Below are 21,507 nucleotides of genomic sequence, written 5' to 3' on the forward strand. Positions count from 1 at the left end.
CACACACACACACACACACACACACACACACAAACACACAAGCCTGACTCTGCGATTCAAGAGCATGGCAACTGAGCTGGAGAAGCTGGGTAAGAGAGAGAGAGAGAGAGAAAGACACACACACACACACGTGCACCGCACCCACACATACACCCACACTCACATGCTTTCTCTCAGAATGAACTGTCTCACTCATACATGCAGATTCACACATTCCATACACACATTAACAGGCAAACCAGCACACTCATATCCATTCACCCCAGTATACACTCACTCACCCAGAAACTCACACTTCCACACACACTCACTGACACATAAACACACACACATACACACACACACACACTCACTGACACAAACACACATTTAGGCATAAACACAAACTCACTGATACATAATCACTCGCACACACGTACACACACTCACACACACACACACACACACACACACACACACACACACACACACTGCCACACATACACTACTTTGAGCATTTTCAGACAGATTTGTCCCTGGTTCTCACCCACAAGCATCCATGCGGAGGCGAAGAGGGGGTGAGTGCTACTGACATCATCACCATGAGACGGATGAAATCATTTTATCATATCATCCCAGTCTCTGGAGTGCTTAATGGCTCTGAACATACAGTGTGGTTTGGGCATTGTTGGTTTGTAGTGGTGGATGACTATACTTTTGGTGAAAAGCCTGGTTTGGTATTGAATATGTGTGTATGCGTCATGTGAAGTGTTGTGATGTTTGTGAAGAAGTAGTGCTTATTATGTAAATGTGCTGTGGTTATTTTTGTGTCAGAGTGTCAAGCATTGTGAATATAATTTATGTGTTTGTTGTAACGATGCAGTTTGGCATTTGTGTTGAGCCTTGTGAACGTCATGTTACGTATTTGTGTTCTGAACATGGTCTGTAAAGGCTGTTCTGAATCTTTGAACATGGCTATTTGTTCTGTGACTGACGACTTTCCATTGAACATCAGGTGTGGAGGATGTCAGTATTGTACTTGCACTAATATGGGGTTTGTACGGTTATGTACAGAGTATGCGTGAGAAAAGTGATTTCCTTGCTCTTGGAGCTTCTTGTGTGAGCATGTCCAAGGATGGTGTGATGGGATGTTTTGGTGTCTATATGAGTGTGTGTCAGCATTGACCAAGATGATTTGTGGTTTTCACAGCAAAAAAATTGTCCATATGTTTATGGGCTTTTGGAACTGCCTGGTTTGAGCATGTCTTAGTGTTGTGAGTGTGTGTCAGTGTTTGGTGGACTATGTCCATACGTGTGTAGAACTGTGAGTGTTAAGTGTATTTTGCGTGTGTGTCTTTGTTTAATCTGTGTTCTGTGTATGCTTGTGTATGTGTGTGTTATGTGTGTTTTATGTGTTTTTACTGTAATGTGTGTGGGTGTGTGTGTGTGTGGTGTGTGTGTGAGAGAGAGAGAGAGAGAGAGAGAGAGAGAGAGAGAGAGAGAGAGAGAGAGAGAGAGAGAGAGAGTGGGTGTGTGTTAGAGTATGTATGAAAGTGTGTTAAGTACCTGTTTTGTTCCTGCAGAGAAGCTGGATGAGATGCTGAGCAGCAGCAAAGAGCCTTTGGTGGTGATGAGGCCACGCCCCTCAGAGGCGGACTCTCGTGCCGCCACCGTCAAGCAGAGACCAATCAGCCGGAGAATCACACAGGCAGAGATTAGTGTAGGTTACACATACACACACACTCACATACACACCTCCTTTGTACAAATAGTTTTTCTCTCTCACACACACATCGGTGAGTGTGAAAATTGAATGTATGTTTTGTCATTTCTGCTGTTTGACTAGAATCTCATGGAGAGGCAAGGAATGTCTCCACCTTCTGGGCTGGGATTGGATAAAAGCCACATGCAGCTGCCTAGAGGAATGTCCAGAACCAAATCCTTTGGTAAACACTCACACACACCTAAAATCTCCATCCAACACACATTCCGAACTCACACACACACACACACACACACAGACACACACACACACACACACACACACACACACACACACACACACACACACACACACACACACACACACACACACACACACACACACACACACACACTCAAAACCATACAATATATTTAACTTTTGGATTTTATACAATGTACTGTGGAGAAAGTCATTTGACACCATGACTGATTTGGCTAGTAATAATCTCGTATAAATGCAATGATGGTAAAAAAAATCTCGTTTATAATGTCATAAATCTTAATGCCTTGACAAGCGTAACACTTTACTTAAACCGAGAGTGTTACCAAAAAGGTTCTTAATCTCAATTTGAGTATTATCTCAATCTCAAGGGACACATATTGTCATACTAATAAAGTACGGATAAATAAGTATTAAATGTCGTAAATCTTTGTGCTGTGACATGCGTGTTACATGCAGAGATGTTTCACACAGGAGCCCCTGAGGATGACAGAATCTCCGCTCTGATTGGAGAGCACCGGTTCCCACGGAGCTCTTCCATGACGGACAGCTTCCATAGCATCCCGCCCCCGCCTCAGACCGCTCCCCCTCCACCCCCGGCTCCTTACTACATGGACTCGGGCCCGCCTCCAGCCTTCCTTCCCCCACCCCCTCCGTCCCGCACGGCCAATCAGTCGCGCTCAAGCTTCCGGCCTGGCGTGGAGCCCAAGCTGCATGGGCCGGTGACGACGGACAGGCAGAGGAAAGCCCGCTCCATGATTATCCTGCAGGACACCGCCCACCTGCCCGTTGAAGCCACCTCCATCCCCCGCCCGGCCACACCCACCTCGGCCCACGGCCAGCAGGAGCGGGGGCGTCGGCGGAACCCCGCCGTGGAGAACCCGTACGCCAATGTGGGTCGTCTGAGTACGCTTTACACGCCCGCTAAGCCCCAGCGCAGGAAGAGCCCGCTAGTCAAGCAGGGCCAGGTGGAGGAGGGCGGTGTGGGCGGAGGCGGTCACGAGAGGGTGGTGATCCGGGAGCCGTCTCCTGTCGGGACATTGCGGATCCCACACAGCAGTCGGGCGGAGCAGTTCCAGCAGCAGGTGCTGTCGGAGCGCGCCCGCATAATTCCGCCAGGGGCGCGCCGCCGCCCCAGCGTCTTCCTGTCTGTGGAAGGGGGCGCCACTGAGCCGCTGACGGCCCCTTTGCATTCGCAGTCCCACTCCATGGACGAGCTGGCCGAGCTGCCCCCGCCTGCGCCCATGCTCTCGCCCGGCCCCCCAACCGGAGGCTCCACCTTCATCCACCCACTCACCGGGCGACCCCTCGACCCCGCGTCGCCACTGGCATTGGCCCTCGCTGCACGAGAGCGGGCGCTGAGTGGAAGAACCACGCCAACTACCCCAACTACGCCCTCGCCGTCACCCACTCCCAGCCAAGGCCGAGGGGCGGAGAGACCCGAGACGGAAGGCGGGGCCACTACACCGACAGCAGTGGAGGCCACGCCGCCTCAGTCCTGGAGGGACGAGCCTATCAGCATCATCGAAACCCCGCCCAGCGATATCATTATCAGTAGAAGCAGCCCGGTGTCGGTGCGGAGTCCCGAGGAAACCCCCGCTCCTTCCAGCCTGACGGACACTGAGCACAGTCCAACCACGGTCCGAGTCCCCTCCCCAGCCCCGCCCCTGGCCATCTTATCAGGGCGGAGCATGACCATGAGCTCGGAGGAGGAGGCGGAGCCGTACACCGTGACCCTCCCCCCGGCCCTGCTGTCGTCAAGCGACGAGGAGACGCGCGAGGAGCTCCGCAAGATTGGACTGGTCCCTCCACCGGAGCCCTTCTCCAACGGCCTGATGATGAAAGAGGCGTCCATCAAAACCCCCCTCACACTCGCACTCGCCGCCACCAGCCCCCGCCCCGTGGCTGCTGCTGCCGCAACCGTGGCAACCTCCGCTGCCTCAGCCTCTTCCTCGGGGGGCAAGTGTGACTCGGCCGCCGACTCCGGCGTGGAGGACCCACACCTCGAGACCACCAGCACCGTGTCCACCGTCTCCAGCATGTCCACGCTGTCCTCCGAGAGTGCCGACTCGCCGCACGCCAAGCCCAAGTGCGTGGTGGCCCGGGGACGTCCGGCAGCGCTTCTGCGCGACCCGCTGCTCAAGCAGTCGTCCGACAGCGAGCTGCTCCCCCATGTGCAGGGTGGTTCGGGAACACCCGGGCGGCCGCGCTACCTTTTCCAGAGGCGCTCCAAGCTGTGGGGGGAGGTGGAGCCGCGCACCGCGCAGCAGCAAGAGACAGGGGCGGGGACCAACGAAGGCCGGCCAGCAGCCATGGGCGCGGAGCTCCTGGGCAAGGACTCACACTCGCTCGGGGAGGAGCCTATCGTCGGGGCAGCTCTCGACCCCGGTAGGAGGTCCCCTGTGGGAGGGGCAAGGTGAGTGAAAGTAACACACCTGAGTGGATGTGCATACCTAACTTGTTGCCAGACTTGCGTTCACTGGTGAAGCCCACCCGATGCTGAACACGCCTGCTGTTAGAGACACTGCATAGTTAAAAAGCACACTGCTACTCGTAACACCAGGTTTAAACAATGCCACCTCACAAATGCGTCCTTGGACACAAACACACTCACTCACACACACACAAACGAGGCTAACACAGCTTTATTGTAGCATTCCTGAGTGTCCTGAGAGCCGCACTTCTCCTGGTTAACCACTGTTATTCTTTGTCCCTCTCTGTGTTCCTGCAGATGTGAGGAGGAGGACGGAGAGAGTAAATCGTAGGTTTTAGCTCTGTGGGTAAAATCCAGGTCTTTTATCCCTCGTAGGTCAATAACCACTATAAAACGCCAATAACCATTAAGCTCCCGACCGAGCATGAGGGAATTTAACTGAAGCCTAGTTTGGGTATTAACCTATTCCTTTTCTAACTATGACTACCACACAATTTAACTATATAACTCTCCTTCACTGACATCTGCATGAAAAACAGGCCAGTGTCTCACTTATAAAACATCCAGACACTTACTAATGTGTCACTTACAAACACAGACAATAGCAGCATTCAAAGTAAATATCAAAAAGTGCATTTCCATCTGCCTAAAAAAAAAAAGAAACGTTGCCTTGAGAGGACCCTGTAATGTTTCAGTGCGTGTATAAATGCTGTCATTGTTTGTCTCTGTAAGCAGGAAAGCCTGCCTTTGGGTGACTTTGTGTTGTCTAAAAAGCAGAGGCTGGCTTTTGTCTAAGTAGCTTTACAGAACGCCACTGCAGTATGTTAATGGAGTTATCTGCAGACGCTGAACATACCCTCCTCGTTTTGCATCTGCTTATTGTACAACGTTAGCTAAGTCCTCTGCATTCTCAGCCTGTTTCAATTTAAGATTAAATCATGCGCACTACAAACACACACACACATACGTTTTCACACACATTACACTGTGCCTGGGATTCAAGCTGAAGTTTCTTATTTTAGATATGAACCATAAAGATTTAAAAGTGAGAGGTACGTCACTGTGCCTCTAGTTTCCCGTGTCTTTCTCCCTCCTTCTTTCACACTCTTTTCTGCTCTATTCCTCCCTGGAGCTGTAGACTCACTTGTTATGCTGAAGCGAGCACAAACTCACATGAACATTCAGCAATTAGACAGACCTGTTACAGCTGATATCGCTATGTAATCCCCACGTGAACACAGACATATGTTGCACCCTGTTGCATTTGTTGAGACCTCGCATTGATTACATAACAACCTTTTTACTCTCTCTCAATATCTCTGCATCTCCCTCTGCCTGTGTCGTCTTAAAGGTGCAGTGCTTTATTATGATCCACACAGTATACCAGCCAGTCAACACATTGCTTCAGGATGGGATGTTGAGCTCAGATATCAACAGCCTTTCGCCAGAATCGACGACTGCACCTTTTATCTCACCATCACCCACAGTCTTGCCTAATTTTTCCACTCCCCCCCCCCTTCCTCCTCCTCATCCTCAGGTTGTTCAGCAGTCTGGGGGAGCTGCACACCATCTCCCAGCGTAGCTACGGAACCACCTTCACCATCCGCCCAGGCACCCGCTACCCAGTGACGCGGCGCACGCCCAGCCCTGGTGCCACGCCTGAACGCAGCGAGCCGCTGGGCCCCGTGCGCACTTTTGGCTCCCCCCACCACCCACACCACCACCACCACACCATCCTCAAGTCGTCCAGCCTCAGCCTGCCGCAGGAGCCCAAGGAGGTACGCTTCGTCATGCGCAGTGCCAGCGCCCGCGCCCGCAGCCGCTCGCCGTCACCTTCGCCATGTGCCTCGCCGTGCCCTTCGCCCGTGCTAGGGGGGCCGCTAATGGCGCTGCGGCCCTTCCGCCAGCGCCCCCTGGCGCTGTGGAACAAGTACGACGTCGGGGACTGGCTGGAGAGCGTGGGGTTGGGTGAGCATCGCCAGCGCTTTCTGGAGCATGAGATCGAGGGAGCGCACCTGTCCGCTCTCACCAAGGACGACCTGGCCGAGCTAGGGGTGACGCGCGTCGGGCACCGCATGAACATCGAGCGTGCGCTCAAGCAGCTGCTGGAGCCTTGAGGCCGCCACAACACTCGCCGCTCCTCCTCATGGCCATGCACAAGTTGAAACAGATGAAGTATTTACACTGAAGTCCGGCACAGTTGTTGCACAACCCCCTTCCAAAAATCCAAACACAGCCACCGACAATCCACCCCACCCCACAAATTGCCACCCACCCGCTTACCCCCCCACCCTCCACACACATCAACACAGAAAAACAACCCACTAAAAATCAACATGCAGTCCATACATAGAATTTATAAAAGAACTAGGGGTATAGTATCCATAACCTACACCCCTTCCCCCAGAACACATAAATAAATAAAGACCCAACTAACAGCCACGTAACATCCTCACTTTCCTAATTACTTTTCTCAGTCACAGAATCAGTGTAGTCCAAACTCTTGGTTTATCACCTCCTTCCCTTACCAGGTTATCCCAGTCCAGTTTGTTGCTGCGGTTTAACAGAAGACTGAGTTTGAACAGACTGGGCCTGGGTTTACTGAGACGGATTTAAAGTAAAAAGTAATGATTGAGATCTATGGTGAAGGAGATTAAGATCTATGGTGAAGGAGATTGCCTTTCTGGAGAGCTTTCTGCTCTCTACCTTTTTAAGCAACCTTTGAGCAGACTCTGCCTCCATCTAGATTTAATAAAAATGAAAGTATTTTCAGCTAACTTTTATATGTATGAATTAAAACAGGTTATATATTTAAGATGGATCGAATTGTATTGCGTATGAATGCAAACTGAAGTTTAACTTCACAATTTAACCTTATATTGTGTCTTTAAAAAGTTTGTGGTAGAGTTAATTTGGTCAGATTTTCAGCTATTTTACCTTTGAAGCAAAGTCCCTTATCACAATTATTGCTTTCTATTAATCTGTACTTTATGACTAATATGATGTTCCCAATATATTTATTTTATTCTGTTTACAAAGTCATCTCAGAAATGTTGTTGGAAGAAGGCATTTGAGAAATAAGTAAATGTGGCAGATGTCTGTAAATATGTTATTTTTTCTTTCTTTCTTTTCGACTCAAACAGAAGCAATGAAAATGTGTGTAATTTACATGCTGACTATGATTGCTCTGAGGGCTGTGATGTTTGCTCACCTCTGTGAATGACATGCAAAGATCAGGTGCTATGTTACAAAGCCATCTGCACACACACACACACACACACACACACACAAGCTCACACCTACACGTATATCCAGTTTCACAATTAGTGAGTAATGAAAACGTGCATGCATACACAAGTGCTTAATCTCATGTCTGCTGTGTACAAAAATACGCACGTAAAAACAGGACACATGCAAAGGCAAAACACGAGGATAGCGTTGCCATTCCAACAGACAGTCTGTTAGAGGGCTCTTAGGTCTACTCATTTTCACATCCCACAAACGGCAGATGTACCTCACACACACAAACACGTATGCACGCAGGCGCTAACACACACAGACACACACACACACACACACACACACCCTTGGGCTCGAACAGGCCGACAATCTTATTCATGCAGCATGTGAATATGTGTCCGCAGTGTATGGTTGAACTGTTCTGGCAAGTGACAATGGACAGCATCCGACACATTTATATACAAAAATGGAATACGTCTCCCAAAAAAAGGACTTAACCTTTTTGCTATTATTGTTGGACTCTAAATCAAATGTTGGCCGATATCTACTCTAAAAGGAAAAAAACATGTACCAAATATTACAACTGACGTTACGTGTGTGTCTTTGAAAAACTTTCTTCAATTCTCAGGCTGTAAGGAGTGGATAAGGTGCTCTAGCGCCCTCGTCTGGACATAACGATGGAGCTCTCTTGTTTCTCGTTTTTGTACAGACAGAAAGCCGTTCAATACAACCGTTTTTCTAACAAATGGATATCAATAGGACCTTGTTGGAATTCAATGGACACTTGTATTCGTAAACCAATGGTATTAGTACCCTAATTTTGTGGACAATATACGGAACGAAAACAGGGTTTGTCAGACATAGCCTTTTCAAGTTGAAATTATAACTGTTCAATATTTTGAGCCCTGGCAAAATAGAATTGCGTGATTCTGAATCTACATGTTCTCATTATTACACGGGAAATATTCACACAGCATTGGCCGAATTGATAACAGAAGTGGGCTTACTAGCCAGTTATTACTGCTTGAGAAAATGAATGCAAAAAGGGGTTACATAGGCCTATGAGACATGAGGGCTATAAACTGTGGGAGCTGATGGGCTACATAGAGTCGAAACTAATTATCCCACACCCCTAAACTACCTCTTAAATTTACAGAAATCTGTGAAGGTATGGGCAGACCATTGTGTGGTTTTCATAGAAACTGAAATCCGGCCGCTTTGACGGTCTCTTGAAGCACCTGACCTAGACTCCAATTTTGGCCACATATTTAACTTCGGGGAAGCACATCTGTTTTTCGCTGACAGCTGTGTCATATCGAAACTTTATTTGGGCGTGAATGGAGAAGTTGTGTTGTTAGACTGTCCTGTTATGTGCCAGTGTTGGATGGTTGAGATGGCATTGCCAGTTTTACTGCCAAAAGACACCTTTGTTAACGTTTGTTGGCAAACTTCTGTCAGTGTCTGCTGGGCTGTTGGTGGTCTTTGCAAGGTTTTTGCATGCTAGTTTTGGAACAGAACACCTAGCAGCCACTAAGATGGATAGCCTACATTGATGGAATGGATGTGGATGGGGAGAACAGGATGAATATAACGATGTATTGAATTTAGCATTGAAAGAAAAAAGTGTACATATTAAATACAAAAATGTAAACCATTATAATCATATAACATTAGATGCATTGTTGATAAAATGCATGAATTGCTATAATTCATGAGTCATTCAATTTAGCGTCATTGGTAGTCGCGTAGCCTACTGTCCCGCTCCCAAGATCTACAAAATGCATTTGCAACTGTCAGGTGTTGTGATGCCAGGATGCAGTCTTAATAGACATACATTCCACTTTTTTTTTTTTTTAAAGCCAAGAGGCGTAGACATAACGCCTGAAGGCGAGTCGTGTTAATGACTGACGTGTGTGGTGGTACACAATTTTCTCGTAGTATAGGACAGAGTCCAAATTGCCGTTGTTCAAATCTACTCAAGGGTCCGCTCCAGATAACCAAGCAAAACTCTAGGCTACTCACGCCTGCCTCACGAGTGCAATGCCATATGCCGTTTCATCATATTTGGTAGAATGACAAATTAGTTGTGAATACTATCACCATGTTTGAAATGTCTTGGTCTGTTAATTACCGAGTGCCAGCTGATTTTCGAAAGTGAAGTTGGCAATCTTTTCGATGCGCCATTTCACTGAACAGCTATGCCATGACTAAGAAGTGGTCGAAATTGAATGTGAAAGTATTTGTTCGGTAAATTAGCGCATTAAGTGATTTGGTGCTGACCTGTACGGTTTGATTTGGTGTCCTGACAGGATAACCTGGAGAAAGTGCCTTGCGCTCTGGAAGCCTGAAATCACAGCCACTTATCTCCTGGCAAGGTGTACTGTTCTACCATCATTTTAGTCAAGTTTTTCGTAAGTTTTTCTTTTGTTCATTCTAACAAACATGACAAACAAAACAGTTTTAAACGCTCTAAAATATATCGTATACAATTTTAAAAATAGATACAACATATTGATAACTTAATAACAGTTATAGATAGTTAGTCAGCTTATCTGCAATGTTTGCCCTGTAAGTGTAATTTATTTTATCCGGGTTATCCCCGTTAGGAGGTGATGTCGTCCTCGGAGGCAGAGTGTGGTGCTAGTTTTCCGGAGTTGATACGACGCAAGCGGGATGGTGGACAGCTCTCCAAGCAGGAGATTGGTGCTTTCATGCGCGGGATCACGTCTGGGAGCATCCAGGAGGGTCAAATAGGTGCGTAGGTAGGCTAGCATTTAATACAGAAAAGCGGGCCAGATGGAGTAATTAATGTCAGTGTACATATAAAAGAAAAATATTAACTATGTATTAGTATTGTAGATTTATGGTATAACAAAGCTATAATACGGGTGTGGGTCTCCTTGGAATCTCCAGGCGCTATGTTGATGGCGATTTGGCAGAAAGGTATGGTGGCCGAGGAGACCGTGGCCTTAACTCAAGAGATGATGCAGTCTGGCGAAGTTCTGCAATGGCCAGAGGCCTGGGATGGGCTTGTAGTTGATAAGCACTCTACCGGTGGTGTTGGTGACAAGATCAGCCTGCCTCTTGCGCCAGCACTGGCTGCCTGTGGTGTCAAGGTGAGAGATAAACCAATCTTATGAGTTTGTGAAGGTCCAAACTGCTGCAGGAATATACAGTTCAAGACTTCTATGGACAAACATGGCAGATTTTTTTTCTTAGACAAATATTCTTCTTTACATTGCCTGCTCATGCAGACATAAAACATTTCATTTCAGTAGGGGAGAGTGGGGTGATTTGTGCCTGCGGGGAAGTTGTGCCACCCCCTGTTTCTAGGGAACCATAGAAGAAATTGGTCATTTGACCACACATTTTTGAAGAGTCCGCCATTTGACTCATCCTGCAAAGAATAGAGCCAAATTGCATGAGAGGAAAGCACATTTAAGTTCAAATGTTTTTTGCCTTCCAAAGTAAAATTTCTATGATCAAGGTTTTTGAATTGTTGTATCTGAACAGTTATAGTCAAGTTTGTAAACATTAAACACATGTTTTAGAGCTTTGGTAAGCTACACTATGAGTCTATATACTTAGCATGATTTTAGCTCAAAACTGCTGGATGATGCACTTTTTCCCAAAAGGTGGGATTGGGGTGATTTGTGCCAAAGGGCCTGGGGTAAATTGTGCCAGTGGCACCCCCACTTATGAATATTCGAAACATATTATTTTATTGTAATTGTACATTGTATTCTTACATTTTATCACTAAAACTATGTGGCATTCTTAATTTTAGACCAAAAAGATAAATAGACCATCATTAGACGGATTTATCAGAGGAAGACAGGCAGGGCTTCAACTCATCTAGAGGACATGGACAAAGCAGTGGAAGAGGTAGAGAAGCTGAAGTCCATTCATCAGATAGCGAGGCAACTGAACATATGCCGGATGTCATTAAAACGATACATGGAGAAGAAAAACATAGATGTGTTCATGAAGCCCTAGGCCTTTGACCTTTGATGTGCGCAATAGGCTTGTAGAAAATCGGCCTTTGATGTTGTAAGATAACTTTAAATAAACCTTAAATGAGTAAATTCGTATTGAATTTGTCTAGCTTTTATATAGAATAACAGTTTCTGAGATGAAAATATACTGTTTTGCTTCAGTAATCAATGGCACAATTTACCCCAAGGTATTCTCTCTAAAGGCACAACTTACCCCGCACCGAGGGCAAAGTTGTGCCACGAGACCACTTTTTTCAGAAAGCTATATTTCTTAAATACTATAGGGATGCACCACATCCTGAAATATATTATTTTCATATTGAAGTTGGAAGCATTACTGTCATGGCCTCACTTTAAAGTCACTTTAAGTAAAAACTGGCACAACTCACCCCACTCTCCCCTACCTGTGTGCATGTGGTTTGCTGCCAAGGAAATAGTACACACTATCTCAATTTGAATGTGGAACAAAGATACTACTCAGATTTTTTTCGCTTTATGACTTTCAGTTTCATTTTTTATATCACTTCTCGGACATAAAAGCATTTGTACATGTCCAAATACATTACAGCAGGGACAAGGTTAAATATTAAAAAATCTGTACAAGCTTAACAAATGTAAACAGAGTAAAAGTCATGAGTATCTCTATCAGATGGGCAAAGTGCCAGAGGGCCACTGCAAGCAGGTGAGACTGTGGGAGATTAGAAGGAAACATCCCTCTCGTGATTCCCCATGACTTTCAGTCCAGTGGCAATCTGCAGAAATCATTACATAATCATTGCATAATAATGTCTTAATGTAAATGAATATTCAATGAAATAGATAGCCTATGTTTTTTGGGTGGTGTGAATGATTTAGAGTTTTGAGCCTATTTTCTTTGACACTGCAAATGACTGTGACATGACTGTTAATGAATGACCCTGATAATCATACTGATGGTCCCATAGGTGCCTATGATAAGCGGACGAGGGCTTGCTCATACTGGGGGAACTCTAGATAAACTGGAGTCCATTCCTGGATTCACAGTCACCCAGCCAGTGGAGAAGGTAAAACCCAGCCCTGTACAGGTTGAACAGGATACTCCAAAGACATCTTGAGCATGACCACTGCCTAATTATAACCACTATTATTTGTATTCTCAATGTATTCTCTCCATGACTGATGGGTGGGACTGACAGGTGTGTCCGTTTTAGATTCGTCAGATCTTGGAGAATGTTGGCTGTTGCATTGTGGGTCAGACTGAAACTCTGGTGCCTGCTGACCGAGTTATGTATGCGCTGAGAGACGCCACATCCACTGTGGACAGTCTGCCACTCATCACAGGTATACATACTACAGAGCACACTAGTGCATTTTCAAAGACCACTCCATCTGTGTCTCTATATAGTCTATGTAATTCAAGTACATGTCTTCCTCTGTGTGCCTGTGGGTACGTAGGATCTATCCTATCTAAGAAGGGGGCAGAAGGTCTGAATGCATTAGTGTTGGACGTGAAGTTTGGCAAAGCAGCTCTGTATAAGGACTTGGACAGTGCCCGTGGTCTTGCACAGTCAATGGTGCGCTTTCTTGTTCCATGTTTTTTTGCACAAATTTTCCTTTCACTAACTCCATTAAAACCCCCCAAAATCTTTATTACACTTTATTACATCTGTGAGGAATCTTCTGGCTTTAATGTTTCAAAACACAATCAATCAAATCAACACACTGTTACATGACTATGCTAAATTTCTAACTACATGAAATAGATTGTTATTTATACCCCAGCTGAATCTTTCCCTAAGACTGGACTCATGCTCCTCTCTCTTCAGGTAACCGTAGGCAACGGCATGGGCATGCGAACAGGGGCGGTGCTTAGCCGTATGGATGCACCGATTGGTCGCATGGTGGGAAACACCTTGGAAGTGTGTGAGGCACTAGAGTGCTTAAAGGGACGTGGACCTGACGACCTGGAAGAGCTGGTCAAATCTTTGGGTAAGGGTCAATGGCAAAGCAAACACAAACATAGGCAAACACAAAGAAAATACCCTCTTATAATAATTAATTTCTGTTTGTGATGAAATACATTGATAGAAATTCAATTGAAAATACCTTTGTGAACAGTTTCAATTATGCAATGACTTTGCCATTTGAGATAAAAAATGTGTTTTTCTAAGTGAACTTGACCCAGTAGGCTGCACCCATCATGAATATTTTTCCACAGAAAAAAAACGTGTTTAGGTTGTTTTTCCTAAATTGTTGGTGTTTTGTCAGCACCGAAACAAATATAACCCCTCTAGTTAGTGTTCTCTCCACAATCCCATTTCTACTGCCAGTCCCTGGCCTTTACATAGCTTAGAGCTTGTGGTCATGACACACATTATTCCATTATTAACACATTATTCCCATTTGGTGTTGGACTGTTTAAATTGTGTTACCACAGACACTTAGCTTTAATCCATAGTTATATTATATCTATATATATTATATATAGATATATATTGTATGCTTCCTGGAAATCAAACCCTTGACCGACGGTGTTGTTGGTACACTTAGTGCTTCCAGTAAGTTTACTATAAATGACTGATTGTTAAATGGTGTGTTTTTACCGACTGTCGTCAACATGTATGACCAGGTGGGTACCTACTATGGATGAGTGGGCGCACCGCCTCCTCGGAGCAAGGACAGGAAGCCCTGGCCACGGTCCTTCATAACGGGGCGGCCTTGCAGAAATTCGAGGCCATGCTACAGGCCCAGGGGGTGTCCGCGGATATCGCCCAATCCCTCTGCTCCTCTCAGTGTGACTACTTCCTCCATATGAAACCGGCTGAACACAAGTCAGAGCTGACAGCACAGAGTGATGGTAATGCATGGTTTCACTCACCCACACACAACACAAGTAGGCCTGCCGCTGCAGGGGAGAACTGTGGTGTGTAAGGGTGGTAATTTTGTCCCTACAAAGCTGAGGTTAAATTCAGCATGTTAATGATTCCGGTGCCTATACCCATTCCCGCTTACATAACCCCTTCCTACACACACACAGTAAGAAATATATAGTTTTTTATTAAAATATTCAAATGTTTCTTGTTAAAATGGTATGAATGTGTTGGCATTTTTTTGTATTGACAGGTACCGTTGTCGACATTGATGGCATGGTACTGGCTCAAGTGCTCCATGCGTTAGGGGCAGGGCGCACAAAGGCTGGAGAACCCATCAATCACAGTGTGGGGGCCGAGATTCTAGTTATCCTGGGGCAGGAGGTTAAAAAGGGTAAGTCCTACTGAATCAGTGTTGTTTGTATGTCTACTATAGTCATCACAGGGTGTCCTTGATGGCCATGCAGTAGGGATGCCCAAGGTGTTAGCGGCCTAGCCTAGGCAACCTATCCATCCATACAGATATACATATGTACTTTAAATATTTTTCTGAAGTGTCTTTCGATTGAGGAACAACAATCAAGCTACAAAATAGAAACATATGTAGATACATAACGCATATGCCTATATTACCTGAAATGACAACGGTCTCTGCATGGCTGTATGAAAAACTATGTGTTCTTCTATGATGTGTCTGTGAAAGGCTCAACGTTAACAGAATTCAGAGACCGACTGGGTTGTGCTTTTCAGGGGAACCTTGGCTCCGGATTCACTACGATTGGCCTGCACTGAATGCACAGCAACACTCTGACCTGCAGGCTGCCTTGCTAGTTGGCAAGGCTGACAGTTACCATGCCAGCCCCCGGGTGGCCGAGTTTATTCTTCCTCCTAAAATGTAGCACCTTACCCTTCCCCATGGAATTGATGTGGGGCAGAGGCGCACAACAAGGCCTCTATAATTCGAGACCGCTGTTTTTATACTTTTAAAAAATATATTACAAAATGTTTTCCGGTTCACAAACCCCATTCATTTGAACAGCTCTTCCTCTTTCACATATGGATATTCAAACGTGAACACACACATGGACAGTGAAACCTTTAGACAGTTGCCATGGTAACGCGGAGAAACATCTTCTAGACGTAGGGATGAAAGTGCCTTGGCATTCTCTGAAGTGGTTGTCATAGGCGGTTATACGAAAAGAACACGTTGTCTTAAATGTATAGAATAAATAATGCTGACACGAAGCTCAAAGTTCACCTTGATTTTAATCTTTGCCATGTTAAATGACATAAAGCCCTAATGACATCTCTCCTTGAAGAATTTGTAGTAGAGTACTGTACCCAAACTTCAATCAAAATCTTTTTGACCAATGTTATCCATAAACTGTTAAACATTTTCTAAATACAAGTTTAATTAGCATGTTAATTTTTATTTTTAAAAAAGGAGGAGAAACGCTGCGTAAAAGTCACTTATAGTGCCAGTGCCCTCTACTGGTCAGTTATATTGCTGATCTGGGGTCCCTTTCCAAAAAGTGACATTTATGTAGAATGTGTTGCTGCTTGGTTCACTTTATCTGTGAATGGTTCCAGGCAGATGGCTTCTAAAGATGACTGTTCCTTTGCATAAAATGGGTCAGGTTGGAACTATATATTTCAGCATTAAAAGGTGCAACAAAATACTTATTGTTTGTAACAGCCATCTCCACAGAGCTCCCACAGCACTACCTGCTTTATCTGTCACACCCCCTTGGAGGGAGAAGCCAGTTCCCGTGTTATGTATGCATACTTAGAAGCCATCTTAGGCACTTGATGATCTTCAGATAACTATAGTTCCTAAAAACAATATAATGAATATGAATACAACACATCCATGTTTAGTCTTGAATTGATCCTTACAATGTGGGAGATAGTCTGATCATGCTTTCATTGGGATCTAAAGTAGATGATTGTGTATTTGACTAGAAGCTAACTACTTTAGTTCTGCATACTAATGAGCCTTGCTGTCAGCTCGATGTTCAACTCAACCTGTCACTGGGTTACTTGGGCTAAAGGGTGTTGCTATTGGTCTGTGTAAGATGCAAAGAATGGGTTCAAAATAAAACCAGATATCTTGTAATATCCAGGCTCTCCTCTCTTAGCTCATACTTTTTGGCGCTCTTTCTCTCTCTCCCATATCTCCCCATCTCATCTATTCATCTCATTCAAGGAGGTTTGGGTATTTGATGCAGTCAGGTTTTAACAGGTTTCTGTGGTCATTCAATTATATTTGTTCAAGTTGGAATCCAACCTGTTTATTTCAGTTATTATTAACAGTTGTACTTATCCATTTGGTTTTTACTTCACATTCAGTTTGAATAACATTTAAGCTAATAATAATAAACTAAACTTGCAAAAACAAACTGTTCTCTCCGCATAGAACTCCTCGTGTGCCATGCCATTGTACTACTAGCCTATACACTGCCTGGTAGTATTGTGGGTCATTTAATAACTTTATGGATTCAAGATTAATTGTATATTTTCTTCTATATTTACTATTTACCACTCTCATGCATTCTTCTGTCCCATGAAGTGGAGACACACTAAAACCTCCAGCCTGGAGTTTTCCCATAGATTTTGGTATCATTTTTGGATGTGTGGATGATTACATTCCTCAGCCTGATTCATGGCATAGTTCAAAGATTTAAGGAGATATGTACATATGTTATCTGTTATTTTACTTACGATAAACAGAACAGCTACATCGATAAAAAAAACCCAATGTTAAATATTAAACATGTTTTATTCCATTTACAGTAAAAAAAAAAACACCATATTGAATAAAGGTCCTTTGATCCGACACATGTCAACAGAAAAGACAGGGATTCCGTTCCATACACACAGCTCTCATTATTATCATTACTAAAGAACAGAGGTTTCCAGACACCTTCAGAGCACTGTGGCGAGGTTTTCAGCAAAAGGCTCTTCAACGGTTACCCAACAGACAACAAATTTCCCCAAATTCTACAGGTAGTAATGGGTTTAGAACTTTGGGGGAGATTCTGGTTATTTACAGCACAGTAACGTGCCTACTCTGATTAAAACACACCCAACAGCTGCTGGGTGTCTGGGTTTGTTGACATTGGATGGGGAGGTGTGAACTGGGCTTAACTAGTGTGTGTGGGGGGGAAGGTGGTGGTAGATAGTTCATTAGTGGACTACGGAGTTGAGAGGTTCAGCTCTAATGTTGCTGAGGTCCAGGGCAGAGTCCGTCTCTTCATCAATCTCTCCAATCACAGCCCTAAAACACACCAGAGCGAACACACTTTTACAACCCACAGGCACTGAACAGTGGCATTACTAACTAATTACCAAATGACACTACTCAAACTTTATGTTCACAATAAGTATTATAAAACGCTGGTTCTCAATCCTCATTCCACCCCTGCCTCTCTGCAAGGTCTGTGTCTGACTAAACTTAACAGTGGTATTCTCAACTGATTTTGCGCTTTAAATAATTATTTAATTATAATTACACTGATTTCTGTCAAGTTTCTGTGGAGCCGGGATAGATATGCAGAGGGCAGAGATTTTTCCTCCAGCACGTGGTAAGTATGCGGAAGCACCCAAGTGAACAAAAGCTTCAAACATTGCTGGGAAAGTAGGTGGCACACTGACAGCTTTCAAGTAATGCTGCAAACCAGTGCATGCTATGGACTAGAGTTGCTGCAATGGGGTACAACCAGAAGAGCAAGGCATACAAATTAAATAAGGTAACCCATTTTATGTATCCATCAATATCCCAGCATGCATTTTTTTAAAGTGCAATGACAACCTGGTGTCCTACCATCCTATTGATGGTCATATTTTATGAACAGGGATGAGGAGAAGATCTGCACCACTGCTTGAGGATAACTTATTGGTGAAAAGACTGCAGTGTTCATATGCTCTATTCTATTTCTCTACATTATTCCACACCAAGGGTTCATAATCCTATTTCTGGAGCCCTGCTGGTCTTATCTGATACGGATAGATGTTCCTTTCTCTGTTTGACTAATATTGGCTGATGTATGTTCTATGGTCTGGTCGACACTATAAGCTATTAGGTCAGGAACACACAACGCTTACAAGCAATCAACCAGAGAGAGAGAGAGGAGAAGGAGATGAAGTGTGAATGTGTGTGTCCCAATTCATTGTACTTTAGCTTAAAAGGGTAACTTACACATTGTCTCCTCTGACAATGTAAAGTCCAAGAACCACCTGCTCCACTCCTTGCGATGAGCTGAACACACGCTCGTGGCTCTCATCCAAGATCAGGTTGATGGTCTGGTCGAAGCCCTTGAGCGTGCCCTGCAGGTGACATTGATAATACATTTAATTACCAGAACACCACCACAAGGCGACACTTTCATACAAGATATTAAAGAAATAAATGGAAGATATACCAACCACAATCATTCTCCCGTCCGATGTAATGATTGCCACAGTGCCTTGAATTACAGACGTTAAGAAGAATAAACTTTAGCTAGTAAAGTTGCATGGAACTGTTAGTGGCCTATTGCAGTCATTCAGAAATTCAACATTAATATGTAACTTCACCCGCTGCAACTGCTTCTGTGAACTCCTGTGAATGATCAGATCAGCAAATGAAAATGAGACTCACACTAACTGGTGGGGTGGGCCGCCCCTTTCAAAAGATAAGTCCTAGCTCTAAATGGTTTACTACATCTGCATGGGTCTTGCCAGAGTGATAGTACAAGGTACATTTCTTAAAGTAGATTGCGTAAAATGCCTTACGGTAAAATTACGATTTATTTTTTTGTCAAGATTTACTCCACCATTAATGTATTTCATCACAGAACAGTGATACAATTTAGTTTACAGCTCACAAAACATATTTAAGGATGTAGTTACACTTTCAGGTAGCTTCTACAAATGAACGTTCAAACACCTATCTCCCACCACACATGAAACACAGGAGGGTAGCACTGGAATTAAGCATTGCTAACGTGTAGTGAAGTTGTAGTTATTGTGCTAGCTAGCTAGCTAGGACAGCTAGCTTATCGTTCCCACAGGGCTAAATGTAACAGACATGTTTACTAATATTAGCCGTTCCGGCAGGTAACTACAAGATAATTAATACATCACCAGAATTGCTGTCAAAGACAAAGTTCGGAGCTGCAACATGTATTTTAAATTAATCACAGCCGGTGATATGTATTCATTTCAGCTGCTGGAACATCTCCAGGTGGGTTAGCCGCGTTAGCTAACTAGCTAACAACATCATACCAAGAGACCTGCAGCTATCGTCACACTAACAAAAATAAGGAAGATATCAGATCATAGCCACGGTTGTCTCGATAGTACATATGTATTATATACAGACTAAAGGATACGGTTGATGTAACTTTCCAAGGCTGTTGACATGGTTGATCCTTTAAAAGTTTAAATCCACCCGGGGTTAAGTTTCAATGAGCAAGGAACCATTTGACGACGTCCAACAAACGAAATAACCTCGTTTCCCAGACTGTAGTAATCAACCTAGCGAAATTTGAGACAGACAGAAGTAGTCGATGTGAAATAATCGAAATGCTAAAAGGGGCTATGGTTTATAAACTGCCTACACAATTAACTAATATTGAAGGAAGAAATGTATAAACAAACCTGTGAACATTTTTAGTATTGCAGTATTAATGCAACACATCTATTTGAGGCTTTACAGTAGGCCTAGTCAACACTTATCAAGAGCTCATGGTATTGGTATAAGAATAAAACATGTGCAAATTGATTTAAATACTTATTTATGTAAACTTAGATAATAAAATGCACATAGCATGGGACAGAATTAGCTAAACTGATAGAACCAGACCCAAATTCACTAAACTGAATATGCAAGCAGAGCAAGGCAAATAATTTGCATCTGGACAACTGCTATACTAATAACTAATAAACTATTATGTGCAACATTACTGTAAAATGCTGAGGTGTTGAGGGTGCCACTGAGGCCAGCGACTTATGGATTGACCAAACCCCTGCTGTTTACTGAAGAGAGACAAGTGGCAGTGTAGACTTACTGATGCCATATGATTTTATATATTTTTTGCTAAGGAAGGTTCCTAACAGAGTTTAATTACCAAAAAGCAAGTGGAAGCCATAATTAGAGCTGACTGAATTATGTAAATGCTAAGGAAAGTTGCTTCAGTGCTTCCCTTTTTATCACCTTTTAGCATAGGGTGCACTAGTCCATCTTTTACTAAAAGAAAGGAGATAAACCCATCCCACAATTCCTTGGAGCAGCAACGTCAATAACATCTGCCAACCTATAGGTCGACCTTATACGTTGAAGGGTAAGGGGTCCGATTCTCTCTCCTTAGTCCTTATAAATTCACATAAAAAATTGGTTAGAAAATGAATTTTTTTTGACTAACCAACCACGGTCCAAGTGTAGTTATTGGGGCAATCCTTTTGTGTTCTCTTTACTTCATTACCACAAGGTGGTGAAAGTGAGTAAAACTAGAATGAGTCACTAGAAAAGACAGGGATAGGTTTTGCCCTGTAGCCTACTGAGTCCAGGAAACTATAAAAGACATTGATAATGAAATCATGGCCATATACTGAATATGTAAAAATTCTAAAATGGATACATTAACTAAGATTTGGGTGAAAAGGAAACCTTTTGTTGCCTTTTTGGACGCACGTCATTGTAAAAATTCCTAATTTTGCAAATGGAAAGGATGCAGTCATTCAATGTTCTTTCATAAGTGGTCATTTAAGTACTTTAAACATGAAACACTGATGCCCCCAACATGCATGCACACCACACTCTCTCTATCTCTCTCACACACACACACGAACACACACACACAACCACGCACACAAACACACACACACACACACACATGTACACAAGCACACACACACAAACACACACACAACATACAACCACACACACACAGGCACGCACCAACACACTCACACACACACACACACACACGCACGCAAACACACACACACACATGCACATACACACACATGCACATACACACACAC

General features: G+C 44.1%; 3 protein-coding genes across 9 annotated transcripts in view; 2 read left to right on the forward strand and 1 right to left on the reverse strand.

Annotated features, from left to right (window-relative positions):
* shank3b (SH3 and multiple ankyrin repeat domains 3b) overlaps window positions 1-8,292 on the forward strand; it is a 25,182-nt gene extending 16,890 nt beyond the window's left edge. For 3 of the 7 annotated variants that reach the window (XM_080851313.1, XM_080851309.1, XM_080851310.1), the window contains exons 19-22: window positions 1,563-1,699; window positions 1,826-1,925; window positions 2,423-4,379; window positions 5,935-8,292. In XM_080851313.1, coding sequence (XP_080707439.1) covers window positions 1,563-1,699; window positions 1,826-1,925; window positions 2,423-4,379; window positions 5,935-6,514 — 2,774 coding nt within the window. In that variant the 3' untranslated portion in view covers window positions 6,515-8,292. Of the gene's footprint in view, window positions 1-1,562; window positions 1,700-1,825; window positions 1,926-2,422; window positions 4,380-4,694; window positions 4,740-5,934 lie in introns of all 7 variants that reach the window. The other 4 variants (XM_080851311.1, XM_080851312.1, XM_080851314.1 and 1 more) reach the window with 3 other exon arrangements.
* Window positions 8,293-10,249: 1,957 nt separating this feature from the next.
* On the forward strand, window positions 10,250-15,380 carry tymp (thymidine phosphorylase; the record flags this gene model as incomplete). Its single annotated transcript, XM_080850838.1, has 9 exons — window positions 10,250-10,391; window positions 10,551-10,753; window positions 12,577-12,675; window positions 12,823-12,952; window positions 13,067-13,185; window positions 13,438-13,600; window positions 14,241-14,468; window positions 14,735-14,875; window positions 15,232-15,380. The coding sequence occupies 9 exons, from the start codon at window positions 10,250-10,252 to the stop codon at window positions 15,378-15,380; spliced, it is 1,374 nt and encodes a 457-aa protein (XP_080706964.1).
* Window positions 15,381-17,241: 1,861 nt separating this feature from the next.
* On the reverse strand, window positions 17,242-19,975 carry lsm8 (LSM8 homolog, U6 small nuclear RNA associated). Its single transcript, XM_080850844.1, has 4 exons — window positions 19,854-19,975; window positions 18,907-18,947; window positions 18,680-18,807; window positions 17,242-17,758 (listed from the first exon to the last, which is right to left on the reverse strand). Exons 1-4 carry the CDS (start codon window positions 19,882-19,884, stop codon window positions 17,668-17,670), a joined length of 291 nt encoding a protein of 96 aa, XP_080706970.1. The 5' UTR covers window positions 19,885-19,975; the 3' UTR covers window positions 17,242-17,667.
* Between the last annotated feature and the right edge of the window lie 1,532 nt (window positions 19,976-21,507).

This window comes from Sprattus sprattus (assembly GCF_963457725.1).
Source record: "Sprattus sprattus genome assembly, chromosome: 14".
Classification (NCBI taxonomy): Eukaryota; Metazoa; Chordata; class Actinopteri; order Clupeiformes; family Clupeidae; genus Sprattus; species Sprattus sprattus.